The 20,997-nt window shown below is 46.1% G+C and overlaps 1 protein-coding gene across 1 annotated transcript in view; it reads right to left on the bottom strand.

Annotated features, from left to right (window-relative positions):
- LOC144799978 (cytochrome P450 4B1-like) overlaps positions 1 to 20,997 on the bottom strand; it is a 549,397-nt gene that overhangs the window by 283,345 nt on the left and 245,055 nt on the right. Inside the window, exons 7-8 of the mRNA XM_078671637.1 lie at positions 20,116 to 20,222; positions 1,427 to 1,617 (exon numbers count right to left, since the gene is read on the bottom strand). Coding sequence (XP_078527763.1) covers positions 1,427 to 1,617; positions 20,116 to 20,222 — 298 coding nt within the window. The remainder of the gene's footprint in view (positions 1 to 1,426; positions 1,618 to 20,115; positions 20,223 to 20,997) is intronic.

Below are 20,997 nucleotides of genomic sequence, written 5' to 3'. Positions count from 1 at the left end.
GTTGGTGGAAGTTCAGGCTGTGGTTGATGTATGCTGGTCCTTGTTGTGGATGACTTTGCAGGCGTGTTTCAGCATCCTAAATTGGCATCTTTTCTGGATGGGGACCCAGTGAATGTTCCCGAGGTGGGGGATGGAGTGGATCTCTTAGGGAAACTCGCGGATAAGTCTGGCAGAGAGTTCTGTATCGTCTGGAGTCTCTTCAGGAGTTGGGTGGTGATTCCTGCATAGAGGGGAGCCATCTGTAGGTTTCTGGTTTTTAAAAAACTGTCTGCAAATTGATCACTTGAACAAGATATGCTCACTTCAAGCATTAACCATGTCCCTTTGATTTGTAAACAAACAATGGATTCTTGACTGGATGCAAATTGCAATCACAGACTCATCCATCACAGTTTGTCTTTCAGTTGATCCACCTGCCTCTCAGGGGAGTTTCTCTGTAGACAGTGGTATGGTGTCCCAAAGCAGCAATCGTACCAGGGCAACACAGGGCAAGAAATTAATCCCTCCTCTTGCATAAACAGTCCCTGACAAAATACTAACCTCTCCACTACGATATGCACTTCAACTGCTGCTGCCCTCCTGTTGTCTTTTCCCATGAAGGCCACTCCTGCAGTGGCCAGGAACTTAGATGGAGACAGTTTGGCTCAGCCAGGATTTCAGAAGGAACTCAAAGGAGCACTTGGGCACCTGAAGCCATACGCACAGTCAATGCCACCTCACCCAGCCAATAATCCTGCATGGTCACTAGTGGTCTATGCCGAATGGACCTGCAGGGTTTCTACCTGGGCATGGTCCTCAGCTCATGCAGCAGTAGGTTTGCTGGGGTAGTCTAGACCTCTTTTCGGAAGTTCACTTCAAAAGTCCACCTCACCCACCAGGACAGGCTAATCCTCATGCCATTAAAAATCATGCATGCCAATGTATGTGAAGCGTGTAATTTGGACTTCCTTCTTCAGGGTTCCATTGGTGTGAAGGAAACCATACTGTTATATACACAAGATATGTGAGAGTACCAAAGTCATTAAGAGATGATGATGTGCGGTAAGTGAGGTCGCTGCCCTCACTGTGTATAACACACACCCATTCAGCTTGCTACAGCAGCCATTGGGAGGTTCTCGCCAAGTAGCATGTTATACTGATTACTGGGATAGCCTGATTACACTGTTCTTGTTTGACTCCCTCAAACAAACTGCAGCTGAATGGCAAATCCCACAAGCATATGAACCAACTTGTCGCCCTCTTTGTACATTATCTGTGTGTATACGCATTGCACTTGCAATCTTTTCTGACTTCTCCAATTACAAAGGGCCATCCAGAGCAGAGAGCTGTATAGTCTGGTAGCTCATCCAGTTTAACCAATCTGTGCACAACAACTAAGGCAATGAAAAGAGTAAAACTGATGTGTAACAAATATGCCTGATCTCACCATTCAATTGTGTCCTTGTTTTGCAGGATTTCCTTAACCTCTTCTCTGCATTTCCTTTGGTGTTCTAGGTTTTGGCCCATGCAGTATAACATCCAGGATAGCCCACTGGCTGTTGTATCATGACCTGCAAACATGAAAGTGTCCACTTCAGCCCGGAGGTCCTCATCAGATAGTGGTTTGCCATTTTCATCCTAATAAAACACATATTAGAAAGCAGATCCAAAGCCAATTTAGCATTAAACAGCTTATTTATACTACCTGTCCTTTGTAAGTTCAAGTCATCAATCATCGAATCAAACTGAGACATTTAATTTGTTAAGAGTTAAAGAAAATAAAGTGTTTGATTAGACTACATCATACATAAGTGCATATTGGAAATTTCAAGTAAGGTATTTTGGTGGTGGATTTGTGGAAAAAGATTTAGAAAATATACTCCAGTACACTGTCAAGTTACATTGAAAAAGGCTCCACTATTAAGCTATAGAAACTCCTCACTACGCAATTTGTAAATCTGTTCGAAAAAGGTCAGCTCCAACAGTAGCCACACTTAAATTGTTGTTACTATCTATATGGTATCTCTGTCAGGCATTGAATAAGTTGATCATATGTAAGCATGGGCGGATTTTGCGGATCCACGATTCGCGGATTTAGCGGATCCACGGATCGTGGATCCGCAAAATCCGCGGATTTAGCGGATTTGCGGATTTGGGGGCGGGGCTTCATCGAGTGTGTGGGCGGGGCCAAACGGACGGGGCTTCCACGCGAGCGCACATGCCTCTTGTGTGTCTAAAAGGTCAGAGACCGATCAGAGCAGCATCACAGCGGATTTTCGATGATATATTTGGGAAGAAGGCACATCTGCCCAGCCTCCCAACGCTCACGATTTTTTTTGGGCTGATTAATGAGTGACTGCATTTGCGCTTCAACTAGTTCCAGCGACCAAGTGTGTGTTACTATGCAATCGCGCCGAAGTGCGCAGGGGTCCCTTGAGTGAAATGTCCATCATAGTGGGTAAATGGCGGGAAGACGGTGCACACCTCGAGTGTGTGGGCGGGGCCAAACGGACGGGGCGTCCATGCGAGCATGCCTCTTGTGTGTATAAAAGGGCAGAGACCGATCAGAGCAGCAGATTAATTTTTGGGCTGATGAATGAGTCACTGAATTTAAGCTTCAACTAGGGCACATGCTTTATTGATATCTGCAAGTGTTTCCTGTTGAGGTTTATTTTTTTGTGCCAGGACCGTCGTGCCCGAATGAACCCTGCCCTTCATATTTATTCAAGAAGACACCACCGTTGAAATAATTTACGATGGCGCCGGCAAGCTGCCAGCGCCATCCTGCAATAGTTACTTAATTAGCTTCAACAGGAAGCTCCAACTGTTAAAATAAAGCAGGCGCTCGAGCCCCTGCTGTATCTTATCTATTAGAGCTTCCTGTTGAAGCTAATTAAGTAACTATTGCAGGATGGCGCTGGCAGCTTGCCGGCGCCATCGTTAATTAGGCTCGCTTGAACTTTTGACCGCAAAATCCGCTCCGATCGCGGATTGCGGATTTTCGGTAAATCCGCGAGAGTTCGCGGATTCACCGAAAATCCGCAAAATCCGCGATCGGAGCGGATTTTGCGCTCATGCTTAATCATATGTATTTGAGCATCTAAGTGAATAAAGGTTTGAATCTTTTTTATTGATTTTAAATAGAATGACAACAATATAGTATAAACCACCTACAACGCCTTGGCCGGTGGTAGTTGCAAAAGAAAGCTTATTTCATAGGTGTTAAAGACAAAATAGATGGAAACAAGAAATATAGATAGAAATGACAAGAAAGAAGGGGGGAGGAGGGGTGTGCCGCTTCTCTAATAAGAAGATACCTTCAGAAGGTGGTAGTGATCTAGTGCTCGCAAAACTCATCTGACAGGTATTGTAGGCAGGGTTGCCACATCTTCTGGAACCGGGGGGAGTTGTGTGGTACAGCTGTCAGTTTATCCATTCCAAGTATTTCCCATATTTTATTTAGCCAGTCTTGGTGTGTGGGTATCTTCTCTGTTCCACAACTAGCAAGGAGTTGCTACCCTGCCTCCAATGTAAGAGTGATTGCTTTGCGTCTAGGTGATTTCAGTGGGTAGGTGAGCGGTTGGGCAGGCCCAATAGTATGTAGCTCGGGAATTTGGGTATGTCTGTGTTAAACATTGTGTTGACGGCGTCCGACACTCCTGATCAGAACAATTCTATCCTGGAGGTGTGTGGGTGTACCCTGTTGACCACATTGCCACCAGCACAGCTCCTCTCCCCCAGGGTCCCAGGCGGCCACCCTGGTCAGAGTGATGTGCCAGTAGTTTGCTATTTTGAGAAACATTTCTTTATTGTTGGTGTTGAGGCCGGATGTTCCTGCTCGGTGTAAAATATTATTCCGCTCTTTGTCTGAAAGGGGGCGATCACACTCTCTCTCCCATCTAGCTCTTGCAGTGGAGCGTAGTGGGCGTGTGGGCTTAGTTAGGAAGCCGTATAATCTGATAGCAGTTTCTTGTCCAAAGAACGTGTGAGGATTCATTTCTCAAAGGGCATTAAGGGCCTACTAGCATGCGGTTGGATCCACAGGCGGGTCACCCCGTGTGCCACTGCCAAATATTGGCCATCTCGCTGTGTCTAGGAGGTTGTAGCCTGTTTGCAGTATGGGGAAGTACATTAGACTGTCTGCGTCAAAGAGGTCACCCACCCTTTTACAATTAGCCTCTTGCCACACCCTGAATCCCGACCCCGTAGCCACTGGGGGGGGGGGAGTCCGGGTTGCCTATCAGCCACGTCCGTGGGGATATCGACATGGAGAGGTTATGCTTCTGTTGCACTCTATCCCAAAGTCCAATTGTTGACCTTGTGACTGGGGAGATATAGTCACCCACTGGTCATTTAGATTTAGGTAGCCATGGTATTTTCCAAATGTGTGTACCCACAATGGCCTGATCTATGAAACACCAGTGTTTTTCTGTGAGTGTGCAGGACCATTCTACCATGTTTAGTAACTGGGACACCTGGTAGTACCTACAGATGTTTGGGACCTCCAGCCCTCCCTCGGCTAGTGGTAGAAAAGCTTGTGCTCTGGCCGTTCTTGACCGTTTACCCTCCCAGATAAAGTCCCATATCAGAGCCTGCAGTTTGTCTAGTGTCTGTGAGGGAGGCTGGAGTGGCAGAGTTTGCATTACATAGAGTAGTTTGGGAAGTAGTGTCATTTTGACGGCTGCCATCCGTCCCAGCCATGAAAGGCCCTGAGACTTCCATTTGGTGAGGTCCATCCTTGTCATGGCTAACAGGTTCCTGTAGTTGTACTTAGTGGTGACTGGGAGCATGGGAAATATCTGTATTCCTGGGTATGGGACACCATAAAACGGACACTGACTGCGAAGCCGGGCTCTTTCGAGTACCTGTAGGGTCAAGATCCAGGATCAGAGATTTCTGCGGGTTGATTTTAAAGCCTGATGCCTCCCCAAACTCTGATAGCTCTGCCAAGGCAGCTGCCAGGGACTTAAACAGATCTGTGAGGGTCAGAAGCATATCATCTGCATATAACATAATTTTGTGCTCCCTCCCATCTGGATTCGTGCCACTTTCGGGTTGGCTCTCATCCGTCCCGCTAACAGCTCCATGTAGAGCGCAAAAAGCAGGGGGATCAAGGGACAAACCTATCTGGTCCCTGGCTCTATTGGAAAGGTGGGCGACTGCACACCATTTATGCAGATTCTAGCCTGGGGGGTTGTGTGCCAGGACTGCACCCAACTGTGGAATCGTTATCCTAGACCCACGTGCTCCAACACCCGGTACAGATACGGCCAATGCATCTGATCGAAAGCCTTCTCTGCACCGACCGTCAATATGAGGGCTGGGATCCGGGAGTGTTGTACTTTGTCCAACAAGTGTCAGAGTCTTTTTGTGTTGTCGCTGCATCCTCGCTCCGCGATGAACCCAGCCTGATCGGAGTCGACAAGCCCCTGTACGTAGGGTGCTAACCGTTCAGCCAGTACACTGGTAAAAATCATCGTAAACACATTTAAAAGGGAGATCAGGCAGTTGGAGGCACAGCTTTTGGGTTCTTTGCCTTGCTTGGGAATCACTGCTATGGTGGCAAGTTGCATTGAGTATGATAGCGCATCCTCTCTTTTGTAAATTGAATTAAATAATCATGTGAGAATTGGGGCAACTTGGGAGGAAAACATTTGGTAAAATTCCCCTACATAAATGTCAGGGCCTGGAGATTGATGAGGTTTTACTTTGTGTAAAGCAGTGAGTACCTCTTGTATTGAAATTTCTTTTTCTAGGGCTGTGAAGACAGGTGTGGCATTATCTTGGGGATAAACCTGGGCCAGGTATGTCGCCACAGCTTCATCCTGCAGTAGCTTGGTGGTATAAAGAGCCCTATAAAATGTTCCAAAGGCGTTTGCGATGCCCTCGTCTGTGTTGCATAACTGAGCCATCTGCCCTTGTTTTTCCGATATACGCAGTTCCGAGACCTGCACCCGAAGGCAGTGCACTAAAATGCATCTGTCTTGTTGCCCTCTGCATAATATTTCTGGCACAGTCGTAGCAAGGCGTATTCCGCCCTTCCCATATCTATTGCGTGCAATTGTTTATGGCTAGCTGTAAGTTGGCGGCGAACCGCCATAGAATCTGACTGGGCATGAGCTGTCTCCAGCTCCTTAATCTGAGCTTCTAAATGGCAGTGCTTGTCCTGTCGTTCTCTATTATATTCTGTGTTGATTCCAACAAAGTGGCCCTGAAGGACCACCTTTAAGGTTCCCACAGTGTGGCGATGTCCGTCCTGGGAGTATCATTGAACTCCAGGAAGGAAATCAATGCTCCGAGGGTTGCCATTCGTACTTTGTCGTATGTGAGGGGTTTTGCATTAAGACACCAGCGGCGAGGAGTAGTCAACTGCTTACCAGGACGGAATCGCAGACTGATGGGGGAGTGGTCAGAAGTGCAGCCACCCCTATGTCAGCCGATGTTGTGTCCCGCGTTATCACTGGAGTTGTGAGGAAGTAGTCAATGCATGTGTATGTTTGGGGAGCTGCCGAGAAAACGTGTAGTCTGCTTTGGTAGGATTTGTGTGGCACCATATATCCGTAAACCTTGCTTCACCCAACCAGCACCCGGTGCCTGGAGTGAGTCCCCTGTCTTGGCCCGCTCAGAGGATGGATCTATCTTTCTGCATATCCATCATGACGTTGAAGTCGCCCCCCATCGCCATCTCCCTGTCTGGGGTGGATAACAGCCGGCCCAAAACATCCCTGAAAAAGGTTTCCTGCCTGTCATTGGGTGCGTAAACAGTGGCTATTGTGCACAGGGTAACCTGTATTAGGACATGCAGTGCTAACATCTGGCCCGGAATGTCCAGAAAGACCCTCTCTCCCTTCCCTGCGAAGTACATAGAAAACAGGATAGCTACCCCTGCTCTCTTGGTGGACCCAGATGAAAAGTACTGATGGTTGAACCAGGTGGAGCACAGGCGCCACCAGTCTTTTTGAAGCAAGTGGGTTTCTTGCAGTATGCACATATCGCATTTGGTGTCTTCAAGGAATGAGAAAGCTGCTAGTCTCTTCACAGGAGCATTAAGGCCTCAGACATTGAGTCTAAGCAAGGACACCAAGGTCAACGCCTATATACAACAATGTCTGCTTATCCAGGTGCCACACGTTTCCACCCACCCCCCCTAGGGTAAGGAACTAGGCTGTATAGCTTAGGGTTAGGAAGGGGTAGAAGGATAGACATTAGAGAGCTGAGAATAATAAAGTGAAATTAGTAGGACAAACAACATCTCCCACCGGGGAGCAATCGGAACATCAAATTTGGGGTCCATGTCATAGACAAGTACTGGTGTGGAGCTTGTCATTCATGTGAGAGACGGCCGAGCTGATGCAGTTAGGGCATTAACCCAGGCGACTCTACAGCTGCCATCCGGGGACTAGTAGGGGCCAATATCTCAGGTAGCTTACTGGTAGCCAGTGGTAGGCACATGGTTCCCATCCTGTAGTAGATGTTGGAGCAGTTGTGAATGCTCCTCGCGGCTGTCATCTTCAGTGGGCCTATTCAGTTTTTTCCGTCTCCACCTGGAGGAATGCCGAGCCCTTCACTCGCGGGCTTTCAGACCAGCCACTTGGAGGACACCAATTGTTGAAGATCCGGTACATCCGGCAGATCACAAGTGTCACCCAGGGTGCGAATTAATCAAATCTCCTCTTACCATATGAACTGCATGTGAAAGGGGTGGTCCCATTTGTATTGAATCTCCCGAAGACTGTAGGAAGTTGGTTAGTGGCTTGTGGGCCCTGCAGTGCTGCAGCGTGGTCAGAGATAGGTCCTGGAAGAGCCAAACCTTAAAGCCCTCAAATTCAATGATTTTCAGCTCCACTGCCGTGGCCATTATGGCTTCTTTCTGCATATAATAGTGTAGGCAGGCGAGGATATCTTGGGGCTGGCCTGGTGTGCTGGCCGGTCTTCCGGGCCGGTGTGGGCGGTCCAGAATGATCTCCTGGCTCCGCAGCGAGGGTGTTACATGCTTGAAGAGACGGATCACAAACTCCTCCAGGTCGCCCTTAATATGATATTGGAGCGCCGGGATCTGTTTTCCAGGTCCTCGACCTAGGAGTGCAACTCAGAGTTCTGCTCTCATAGTTCTAGTAGCTCTTGGCGGTGACCCTCCAGTACCTCCTCTCGGGCGTCCTGGTTTTGCTCCACCCATGTCAAGCTTTGATCAATGGCGTTGACATCTTGTCGAATCCACTTGATGTCAGAAGTGATGTCTCGTTGAGTTCTGCGAGATCATTGCAAAGGGAGCTAAACAGCTGATCCATAAATGCCTTAATGGTTGGAGACTCATCGCTACTGCTGTCTTCACCACTAGCTTTGACTGCGGGCATCCCGGGTTCCTTAGCTTCCGATGGTGCATCCGTTTTTTTTTGTGCTTGGCCAGGCAAACATATCTTTCACTGTAGGGTCTTTCTTCGATGTTCCGTTAGAGGACCTCCCACTCGGGTAAAGGTTCACCAGCTGCGTTTCTATTGGCACATCGTGCCTATGTGCCCCTCCTCCAAAGCTGTCAGTCACTCTTGCTCAGGTGGTGTAGCTGTAGGCCCCTGGCGGAGCAGTCCCAGCCTCTGAATCCACTCCTGACAGAGGAGGAGGTGTGAGGCAGGGGGACGGGCCCGGGAGGAAAGCAAAGTCTGCCGGCGTGGCCGGCCCACTACCAGTGGGTCGCAGAAAGCCACAGTCTATTGCCCTCGCCTTTGACTACGGCTCAAAAAGGGTCTGGTGCGAGCCCCCCATGAGAATATGCAGCACCACCCCCTTCCCACTGGTCCTCAAAGCTGTCTCAATCGCACACTCCTCCGGATACCTCCCCACCTCCAGTCCTTTTGGGAGGGAGGCCTATGTCCTCAAGTCTTGTGGCCCCCTACTCCTGGACGGCACTGCGGTTCTCTGGGTCATGACGGGCCAGTGACTCATTTATGAACCACAGCAGGCCACAGGCATCGACCCTCATCCTGAACCTCTCCTGGGGTGTGGTGAGTAGGAAGTCAGGGAGGATGTTCAAGAGGGGGGAGGAAGGGTCCAATGCCCCACGCCACCTCAGCCTCCTCAGGCCACAAACTGCTTCAGTGCCCCCTCAATAATCCCACACATCAGGACCCAGCAAGCAGCCTTTTCAAGTCCCCTGTGGGTGATCAATTATATTGTGGTCACTTCGGCCCCCTCATCCCCACTGGAACCGGGCAGAGTCACTCATCGCAGTTTATTCAGGTCTGGAGGGGGCGGCCAGCCCACTGCCTCCCGACAGGTGTTGCAATGCTGTGCTGGTGGGAGCAACTACATCCTGCGCTGTCCCAGGTAGTTCCGCACTGGAGTCCTCTACGTGCCAGCAGACAGCCTCTTCTAAGCAGCAGGCACTATGTCCGCTCTCATCCACGCAAGTCTCTCCGCAGTGTCCCCGCCAGTATCCCACGGACAGATGAGTGCTGATTCTGGGACAGGGGGACCTTTTCTCCTGCTGTGTCGCTGCTGGACCTGAAAATCAGGGGTCCAAAATAGGCGTCCTACGCTGCCGCCACCTTAAACACGCCCCGCATCTAAGTGAATTTAAGCTCTGATTTTATATTCTTGTGTCCAGCCTGATTTGAGTTTGAAACAGGTTAATTCTATATGTATATAAGAAGATGTATGCTGTAAGAAACATGTTTAGCAATACTGCGACCCTAACACAGAGGAAACTATACAGGAGTTTTAACAAATGTGGCTTACTTAATTTGACAATTCGCCCCAGAGCAGTGTATGAATTTCTGGGAGACTGGCATAGTGTATAAGAGAGAAGTTTCTATTAGTTGTAATGTGTAAGAACCATAAAAACCTTTCCAAACAGGACAGACAGTCAGATATGTGACCTTAACCTTGCAGGACTATGCCAATTATAGAGACATTTAAAATAGAAATGGCTTGCCAAAGAAGGCATTGCAGGGAAAATAGAAATCACTTTATAAACAAGCTACTACAGAGAAAAGTAGTTAACAGAAAAAAAACATTTTGAATTTCTATCGTGGAAAATCAGTCTAAAAAAGTGCTGTGAAAGAGAAATGTTTCAGAAAAGGAAAATAGAGATGCTATACGGTGTTATGGTACGAGTTAGCGTAACAAATATGGGGCCAGATGTAGGTGGCCCAAATAACGGTCGGTAACGGTGAAATTCGGTAAATTTCACCGTTACCGACTGGTATTTAGGCATGCGTGATGTAGGGAAGGAATCGGTAATAAGGAATCGGTAAATTACGATTCCTTATTACCGATTTCTAATTTACAGAATCGAATTTAGCGAACACCCAAATACCGAATCGGTAAATAAGAAACAGTAAAAACGAGAAAAGAGATGTGGAAAAATTCAGTAATACCGAATTTCCTAAAACTCGGTATTTAGGAGTCGGTAATTAACACTGACTGAAAGCAGGTGGGAATCATGTGCATTGTAGATAAGCAGTCCCAAAATGCAACAGTGTGATCACCATGGTGGCCCTCTATGTAATTGCAAAGCGGCTACGGCTACAGGCAGCAGGAGTGAGGATCTGGAGACGGGAGGAGCTCGTTTACAGACAGCGCATCACACTCTTCCAACTGACTGAGGCAGAGGTCCATGAAAGGTACAGGCTACACCCCCACACCATTCTGGACCTGATAAGGGACCTACACCGGCTCCTGGAGCATCCAACACCAAGGGCGCACGCTATACCACCACATGTGCAGGTGCTCTGTAGCCTACACCTACTTGCATCTGGCAGTTACCAGGGGGTGATAGCTGCGGTAGGTGGGGTGTCACAGAGTTGCCTGTCCAGTTTCTTTAAGAAGTTTATGGATGCCATGATGCAGAGGATGCATCACTGCATAAGCTTCCGAAACACACAAGCGGAACTGCTGAAAACCAAGACAGACTTTTACCAAATGGCACAGTTCCTGCATGTTATAGGGTGCATTGATGGGACACACATTCCAAGCTGCCCACCTGCAGCCACTGAGTATATCTACAGAAACCCAATATCCACCCACTCCATAAATGTGCAGGTAATCTGCGATGCAGCCAACTTAATCAGTGATATTGTGGCCAAATTTCCAGGGAGCACCCACGACTCAAACATTTTCCAGAACACTGGGATCTACATGCCTGGCTGCGGGAGAATTTGGAGAAGGATACCTGCTAGGTAAATCACTGTGACACACCCTGATGTATACTGTAGATGAATGTGTTGGTGTTTGTAATTAAGGACACTCTCTTTCTCACCTAGGTGATATCGCTTATGCTGTGCGGTCATTCATCCTCACTCCTTACCTAAACCCATCAACCCCAAGTGAGAGACAATACAATGTGGCACACAAATCAACACGCAACATTGTTGAGTGCACGTTTGGACTATTGAAAAGCAGGTGCCGCTGCCTCCACAAAAGTGGAGGCACACGTCAGTACTCACCCATCATCTGCTGCAAAATCAGCGCAACTTGTGCTATGCTGCACAAATTGCCACTAAGAAATGTACGGAAGTTGAATTAACTGACTCTGAGGACGATGATGATGAATTTGCACAGCCAGAGCCCAACGCAGCAGGAGTGGCGCCAGCACCAGATGGGAGACAAAGACGGGCTGAGATCACATGCAACTATTTTTTAGTAAGTAAGGAGACACAGACAGTTGTTGCATTTGAATGACGTAGTTTAATATTTTGGCACTACGCCACTACACGAAGGGCTCAACTTGCCAGTCCTATTTGTAACCACCCTACGAGGATGTCATGGGTTAAGTCACCCAGATAAGTGCACAAAGTGTGGCGTGCATTTACGCCTACGGACACGCACAACACTGCTGGATTCCCTTAGCAGACTGTCGTCACTGGCAATCGATCCAGTGCTAGCCCCATGACGTCTGCTGCTCCTCCTGGTCTCAGTTGCAGGGGGTGTTATACTGCTGCGATTTGTCGTCTACTCACTGTCCCCCACATCACCTTTACCAGTATTGGCAGCCTGAGTAGTTAGGAGCACTTCAAGTGCAGTAGTAACTTTAACAAGCCCCCTTGAAACATCACGGCTGCGTGTGCCATCCCTTCCAGCATGGCCATGGAGCGCCTGCAGAGCAGAGAAGTGGCAGTGGAGAGGCGGTTCACCGCCTTTGTATGATTCTCCATCTTCTGCCTCTCTGTGCGCCATGCCATCCTGTCCTCATCAAGCTTGCTGCACATGAGCATCACTGACTGGGACATGTCCCTCATGCCCTCAGCCATTTCCTTCATGCCCTCAGCCAGCGATGTGGTCATTGAGCTGATGCCCTTCTCAATGTTCTGCATGTTTGCATTCAGGTGTCTCATCTGTTGCTGTACAGATTGTATTGCTTTCCCTTGCAGGTGCTGAACCTTTACCATGTTCGCCTCCAGCCCTGCAAACACATCATGCTCCTCACCCTGTAAAGGTGGACAGGGTTCCCTAGCCCTGCGGCGTCTGGCACCTCTGTGTGATCTCTCTGTGGTGGACAGAGATCCTGCATTATTGCCATCCACTGGCACTGTCGACATTTCACCACCCCTGCTGTCTTCCAAGGGCAACACCATCTCTTGGAGTCTGGCAACTGCATGCCTCCTGGGTCTTGTCACTGCCAGTGGTGACGCTGCTGGTGATGCTGGCAATGGTGGTGATGCTGGCAGTGGTGGTGATGCAGGCAGGGGTGGTGATGCCGGTGGTAGTGGTGTGGTGTTCCCTCGCACTTGCAATGGCCTCCTCTGATCTCTCCTTCCGGGGTGCCCTTCCTGCCTTGTCATGTGCAGACCTGCACGATGTCTCGCCTGTGGACACAAATTGTACATTAGCTCACTAGTCTGACAGCACTACGTACTAATAATACATTTTCATTTCTGCCAATTTATCTTTCTGTCATCCTCTTGCTTATCACTGATGTGTGTCACATGCCTTTGTGTTCAGTGGGATGACTGTCATGATAGGTGTTACACTGACTACATCTCCCATAATGCATTGCTGGTGTTTAGTAAAACCTGTACTGGAGTGGGATTCACACTGCCTCATTGGAGAATGGGGTTAGGGAGTGGGGCGCAGATTAGTGTGCATGCTTCTTACCTTGTTTGTTGGCAGCTCTGGCTGAGCTGTCTGCATCCCCGATTCCGCTGATGCTGTCAGGCTCAATGGTGGACTCCATCAGCTGTTCCAGTGCAGTCTGTACAGGTGCCCTGTTTCTTCCTCCTCCTGTCAGGCTGGCTTGTTTTTTCCTCTCAGCAATCTTCTTCTTTGTGCGGCTCCTGACATCGTACCACCTTTTTTTTAGTACCTCAATTTCTTGGGGGGTCACTCGAACCGCATTCACATGTGCCTGTATTCCAAGCCATATTTTCCTTTTCTCTGATTCTGCCACTTGCAAGGACTGTTTCCCAAACAGCTTTGTGTGTTGTTTGACCACCTCCTCAATCAGGACCTGCAGCTCCCTTTCGCTGAATTTTATCTTTCTTTTCCTTTCAGCACCTTCTTTTTCTGTCTGTTTGTTGGCCATTATGCAGTTTTTTTCAGGAAAAGTTCTCACAGTTGCTCCTGTGTTCTCCTCTGCACTCCCTGCCTCTCCAGAAGGTTCTGATTCAGTGCACCTGCATGGGTGTGGCCACTTCCTGATTGGGAGGTGGGGTGGATGCACAGGATTGGCTGATTCCTCAATTGCTGTTATTTTGAAATACCGATTCGGTATTTACTGATTCGGTAATACAGATTCGGTAATACAGATCGGAATTGTTTTTTCCGATTTTTACCGATTCAGTAAAAAATACAGATTTTTTACCTACATTGGAAATTCAGAATTCTTAATACCGAATCAGGATAATTTGTTGTTAAGAATTCGGAATTTCACTTTTACCTACATATGGCCCATGGTTAGGTTGTTGGCATGGGCAAATGTTAGTGTTAGAGTAAGGGTTCATTTTATGATCAGAGTTGGCGGCGGGCTGCTGTGCACTGCATCTCTTTGTGGGGAGATATGTTGACATTGAAGAAGCTGGTTATGTCCCTCTGGCATGAACAGGGGGCCAGCCAACTGACCCTTGGAGATTTCCTAGAGTTATGGGTATACACAGGCAGCCTCGACTCAGAAGGGCAGCTCACAGCAGCAGAAGAGTCTTGGAGCAAAACAGAAGGTCTTGGGCAGAAACGCACGCCGGTGGGGCAGACTCCACAGCTGGGGAGTCCTTCCTGGCAGCGTCTGCAGGTCCAGAAGTGACCTGAAGAGTTGTATCCGAGTGTCCAATATTTACAATTGATGCACACATTGAAGTGGAAGAAACTTCTAGGCCCCCTTCAGAGGTGTCTCGAATTTCCTGGCCCAAGCTTGTCTGGGGACACAAAAAACTAGTGTGAAAACCTTTGTGAGTGTGCTGAGGCAGAGCTTTTGTGATGTGCAACTGTGGTATGTAAAAGCTCCTCCCCCTCATCCTGACAGAGATGGCCGATCCTGCTGAGACCTATATCCCTTCAGTTTTACTGTCTGGGAGCAATACATAAAAACTGCCAGCTACACCTAGTCACGGGACCCAGGATACAGGCACCAAATGGTTAGGACAAGAAAATGGCAACTTTCTAAAAGTGGATTTTCAAAATTGTTACTTAAAATCCAACTTTACCACTAAAGAGAGTTTTAAATTACATTGCTTTAGAGACCAAACTCATCTATCCTACATGCTACCAATTGATGGTTATCACTTTTTTAAATGTAATAGGATAACCCAATGTTATCCTATGGGAGATGCAAGCCTTAGTAAAAATGGATTTAAGAGCTTTTCACTACAAAGACATGTAGAAGGTAAAAGTACATGGCCAAAGTTTTAAGCAGACTGCACCCATTCCTACCCTGGGGGTAACTTATATGTATCAAAACAAATGTTTTGGACATGGTAACAGCTTATTTTTCCAGGTCCAAATGGCTGTTTTGAACTGCAGAGATAGGCTGCAATTGCAATTTACTTAAGTTGCACAATCACACCTGCGGGTCCACCAGTAGCATTTAATTTACAGGCCCTGGGCACATGTAGTACCACTTTACCGCTTTGCGAGTAAATTAAATGTGCTAATTGGATGTAGGCCAATTTCACCATGTTTAAAGGAGAGAGTACAAGCAATTTAGCACTGGTTATCTGTGGTAAAGCGCACAGTCCTATCAGTCCAATGGCCAACAATAACGAACTCAGCAAAAACAGGATGAGTAAGAAAGAATGTTTGGGGGAAGTCCTCCCTAAGGCTGACAGGTCTAACACCAGAAATTTTATTTTATGATTCTTAAAAGCTTCGCTACAACTCACTTCCCCATCAACCCCTACCTTATGCCTTCTGAATAAAGTGAAAAGCTTCTGCACATCCTTACCTTAAGATGTTCAGAAATGAACTACAAACTTAGGATTTGGAATTTAATAGTATATCCACAAACAAACGTACTACAAGATGTTTATAACATCATACTCACTTTATAACCTCTTATCAACAAAGAGCTTACATACGGCATATGTGACATCTGTTCATTATGGTAAATTTCATAGCATTACAAAAGGTTAATAGATGATCTCTGGTGATGCCCATTAAAATGAAGAGTGATAATCATAAAAAATATGCATTGTAAAGTTCAGTGAGCATTGTTCATTCTACTCTCTGCTTTTTGGAAGACAATACATAACCATGCTACCAGACTATTTAACAGATCAAATTGCCTTCCTTGTTCCTTCTGGACTCTGAGACCTAAATAAAACACAAATTGAAAATCCTCACATTACCTCTATGACAGACAAGGTGACAAAAGCCTTGAAAGTTGGTGGACCTCAACTGTGTAATTCTCAATTCGATAGTCCTTCAGCATTAAGGGCCGCGCCTTCGTCCAAGGCATTCCTTTGATTCTGCTGCAGCCAATAACTATTTACCGTAAACAATGTTTACCACAAAACTTTTTCCCCGCATGCAATTACAACACGGTCGTTACAACGATCGCGTTGTAATTCAGCATACCATTACTCCGCAAGTCGGAACAATGACTTGCGCATGGGGGAGAAAGTGTTGGATTTAAAATCCAACACCTTCCCTACTGTCCGCACAGACTGGAGTTGGAATAGTAAATTATACTATTCCAACATCCAGCGCACTCCTCCGCAAGTTGTTGTTACGACTTGCGGGGTAATGGTATGCGGAATTACAACACGGTCATTGTAACACCCGCGTTGTAATTCTCTGCGGGGAAAAAGACTGCATGATAATGAGGTATATTCACTATTTACATTTCACAGCTTTTGTTGTTGCATTCACTGCAGAATGCGGTCAATAAGCACGTTTCCCTGTCTGCATTAGTCACTCTCACTCATACTATACGGGACATTGCAAGGGTACCAGACTTCCAAAGTTCAGTCCAGCTCTTCCGGCTACCTCAGCATTTCCTACCTCAGTGCTAATCACTAAAATGTGTTGTTCCTCCTCGCCTACCAGCCTGTGTTGCTGTCAGTAGACATGGGGATTGTAGACAGGATATGGTCAGTGCCCTGGATCGCCTGGTGCTCAATGAGCACTGGCTTCTCAGAGGATCATCAGGCCAGGCTAAGGGGTTTTCCGGGAGTCATGAATTAGGGGACAGCTCCCACCTTTAAACTCAAGACAACTTTCAGAAAATACTATTGTGCTTGAGTGACACATGTGCTCCTGGGAGGGCTGTGGGGGTAGTTGAACTAATTTGGGTTTCTTCAAAACAGTATGTGCCTCTGACATTCAGCTTGCGTGTGGCAGCAGAAAGAAAGCCACGATTGAGCAGCACCTTGCATCTCTGGTTCCTTGAGCAATAATTGACCAATTCAGATAGGGATTATGGCCCAGCCACCAGGAGAGCTCTTGTGGAGCCTTTAATTCACAGATGTTAGCTAATACTATATGCTGCCTTTCTACAGCCTCAGGTGCAGCTGTATCCTCCTCAGCTGGGTGTAGGGGCCAGGTCTGCTGTCCTGCTCAGTCCTAGTGTTTTCTTGAACTGGGACTTTTTGTCAGCAGCACCCCATGGCCCTCACAAAAGACCATTTTCTATCTGCACTCCCCAGGAACCCAGGCCATTAGCCACTTGCAAAGTGCTGATAAATCAAATAGGAGCCCTTACTACCAACTCCTGGGGAACTAAAAGGCCCATCCCGAAAAAGTCCATCTGGGCTTCCTATCTTCAGAGTCCCCAGCAAGTCCACCCTCAACTGGTAATAAGAGAGAGTCAAGGCGCGAATACCACTAATTTCAACGGCAGAGCCCACAAAAGTCCAGAGCCACAAGTCCAGAGTGTGGTCCTCCACACCACTCCAGGCAGGATTCATCTGTACTAGTCCATCCTCCTCTCTTGCTTCTCAGCTTCTCAATTGTTATTCCCTCTCCAGGTGTTTCAAAATGAAGGTGGGGGATTTTCTGGATACCCATTCAGTGATACTCCATCACCTCTACAATCCCAGCTGGAACTTCCAGGGATCAGACCCGATTGCCCAACTCTTTGCAAAGCATTGTAGGAAGGAGAAGAATGGGAGCTTAGAGGACAATTGCAGCACATCACTCCTCCAAGCGAGGATCTTCCCACTCAGGATAGGTTTCATCCCCCGCCAAAGCTTCAAAGGAACCCAATCTGGTAACTGGTGGTCGAAGTCTGACTTTTCTCCCTTTGTCCCGTGTTTGAACATCCTGAAGTTGTTTGACAGGGAAATGCTGCTAATCAGTTCATAGATATTTCAACACACCTCTGATTCTCTGCCAGGAGACATCTAATCTTTCCAGGATGGGTCTAGGGAGCTTCGAGCTGGAAGCTGTGCAGGAGAGTCCAAAACTCTCCCAGCAACGCATCTCAAAGCCTGAATCCCATTAAGGGTGGCTGAAGGAAATATGCTCAGAGTATGAGTTCTTTATCGATCTCATTAAGAGTAAATCACACTCTTAATATGCGTGCACTCTTAAGAAACGTGTGTGACTCAGTAAATGATTGGAAAGGACAAGTCACTGCATTTTCGACCGAATGACAATAAAAAGTTGCATTTTAGGCACACTTTAATCAAAGTGTAAACCAATTAAAACATTACAGATGCACATTTCTGCCCGAGACAAAAGGGGACAATTCTGTTTGGATTCCCAGTATAATTATAAGGTTGTATTACACCACAGCCAATGTAGTCTGGGTGTCATTTGTGGCAGAGCAACCTGGGTACAGATGTCAGGCTGACCCAGTCAGACGTCTTACTCTGCACAAGCCCTCTGCAGAAATTCTCACTTCCCTCATTTTTTGATAATTACAAGAAGAATGCGGAATTTTTATCTTTTTTATTCTTTTTTTAATAGTACGATTTCTGATCATTTTAAATGTGCAATTTATACTGTTTTTATATATTTGGTACATAAATATATATTCTTCTTGTGTGTAAGGAAGCCTTGCTTTGCATGTGGGCCGACAATCCTGTTACTACATTTAAATTCAGCTCTCACTTCAGATGTAAATCACGTCTTATTCAAAAGTTGGCACCACTGAAGGTTACAGATTCAATCCATTTTAACACAGAACTCACAGAAGTCCAAAAGACAGATATCCACAAGCAAACAAAAATTGGGGGTTTTACAGGTTAGAAACCGCCTAACAACAGAAGCCAAGTACCATAAACAAGAACAGATACACCTGCAGTTTCTTTTGGCCTGCTCCAGCTGAAGAGTCTCCAGTGATGGAAAATACAAGGTTTCAAAGTTGTCATCTCACAATCTTTTCACTGGGAAATTGGAGCAATATTGACCAACTAGAATAATACCTGTCTATGCACCCTCTCTTGTATAGGTAGAAAGAATAACAGTGCCAGATGAGAGATGCAGATCGTTAAAAAAATGTGGAATACTAAAGAACAAGCATAATTTTAAATGATCAATTTTAAAATATATTTTGGTAAACAATTTGAAAACATTGATGGAAAAACTAAAAATAGCTACTAAACAGCAAGAACACTGACGTTGCTTAGGGGTTCAAATAACTGAGACACCTGGCAGGGAAGGGACTATATAATCTGGGAAATACGGGGCATATTATCAAGAACGGCGTTAAAATTATCGCAGCTTTAGCGGCAGGAAACTGCCACTAAGGCGGCAATAATGGGCTTGATAATATGCCCTTGTGAATTCCCATAGAAGCCCATGTTCTAAAGCGGCGATAATTTTAATGCCGTTCTTGATAATATGCCCCTACATTCTGTTGACCAATCAATTCCAATCTACCTCATCACGAAATGAGGAAAGTGTTAAGAACCTGCATATATTAACAGAATTGCCTGCAACAAACTCTGGTTTACATCTAAGTAAACTTTAATATGCCCAGAAAAAAACACAAGGTTAAGCCGAAATGCACTAGTATGCAATCTCAACAGTGCGATTATGCTTATGTTAGGTCACATATATGAAGAGGAGGTAAGTAATTTTAAAGCATGTTCTGATAGCCCTAATTTTCTTTCTTTCTAAAGGTTGTTGGATACTTTAAGCAGATTGTAGTCTTCAGGCCCTGAAGAAATTGTGAAAAATTCATGGCAGTGAAACATGTTGGCCAGCCATAACAATTTGGTCAAAACATGACAGTTTCTTTAGCGATACACTAGGTGACACAATCAAATAAACGCTATTGCACAGTGGCCCACCTAGACACATTTTAGGTCTTAAGCCAACCTAACCACTGTCTAACACAAGAGAAGACCATCGTAACAGAAGGGGGATGGTGATGTTCATGAAGATGCACAGACTGACCAGGAGGTAGTTAATATCAGTAAAGAACAAATCACTGGTCCTATTTGTAGAATCTGGACATCTGATTAAGGACGAACACTAAAACATCCTGTCCTAAAGAACATGCCACTGGTTGGGTTCTCAGGCCCATACATCTAAATAATAGGGAGAGTCGCAACCCCACAGAGGTGCTAATTTGTGTAAACTGATGGGGCTTCTTGTGATGTGATGTACTTCACACATGAATCCTACTCTTCCCTCCTTATTTCTAAGTTTATCTATTAGACATTGGCCATAATCCACAAAACCATCTATATCACTACTGTGTCACAACAAACAAATATGCAGAGAGCTATGTAAAAATAAACATGATTATAAGTGAACCCATACCTTGGCACAAAGAAGAATATCCAGAAAGTCTAAATGTCTTTTCTGTTGGATTTTCTCCAATTCCTTTTCAGTTTTCAGCAAATCTTTTCTCTGTTGAATCACTTTATCTGCCAATGAAAATAACAGTTTGCTTTCAATTTACATGAAAAAACTGGTGTTATGTTCTACAGCAAACAGAGTACTATAAAAATAAGCATTATCTTTAACTCGACTTTTGACATAAATGGAGTGTGCAGGATTGCCCAGTAGGGAGAGTAAGACAGTAGAACAGAATTAGTTTAGTGAGACTACCTCATTGTCAAATAGAGGCTACAGCCAAGTAGCATCCATGTACGATGGTTCGCAATATGTCAGGAGCACTAGTAAAAAATTATCAGTTTGACAAAAGTATACGAATAATCCCCCCCTAGACCAATGCAACTTTCTACACAACAACAAATCTCTTCTATCCTTATCAAGTTAAGAAAGTCTGTAAAAATGTATTTCTAAACACGGCCACTGACCACAAGGTCAGCGCCAGGTGTGTCTGCACTAATCGCACCGCCCTAGAGTTGGCCCTGCATTGGAACATTTTTTTGGTTCCCTGTCACATGTACAAATACTCTCCTATTAGTAAAGCCATCCACTGTGGTACGTTTCAAATCCTGAGTTTGTACTTCTCCAGATGTAACACTCTTAAAGCATTCTGCCTACTTATATTGGTAACATCTGACTGTAATGCTCGTTGTTTTATGCAACATTTCCTATAAATTGATTTAAACACTTATGATTCATTGTCTCTGTATACTGTTTCTGTGATGTAAAGTGCTCTAACACCCTACACTGATTTGAGTAGCCCAATGAGATCTAAAGCAAAATAAATGCATGCAAGAGAGGGGCTAT

Source organism: Lissotriton helveticus, chromosome 1_2 (assembly GCF_964261635.1).
Source record: "Lissotriton helveticus chromosome 1_2, aLisHel1.1, whole genome shotgun sequence".
Lineage (NCBI taxonomy): Eukaryota > Metazoa > Chordata > Amphibia > Caudata > Salamandridae > Lissotriton > Lissotriton helveticus.
The sequence above is the reverse complement of the archived record's forward strand: the minus strand, read 5'-3'. Positions and strand labels throughout refer to the sequence as shown.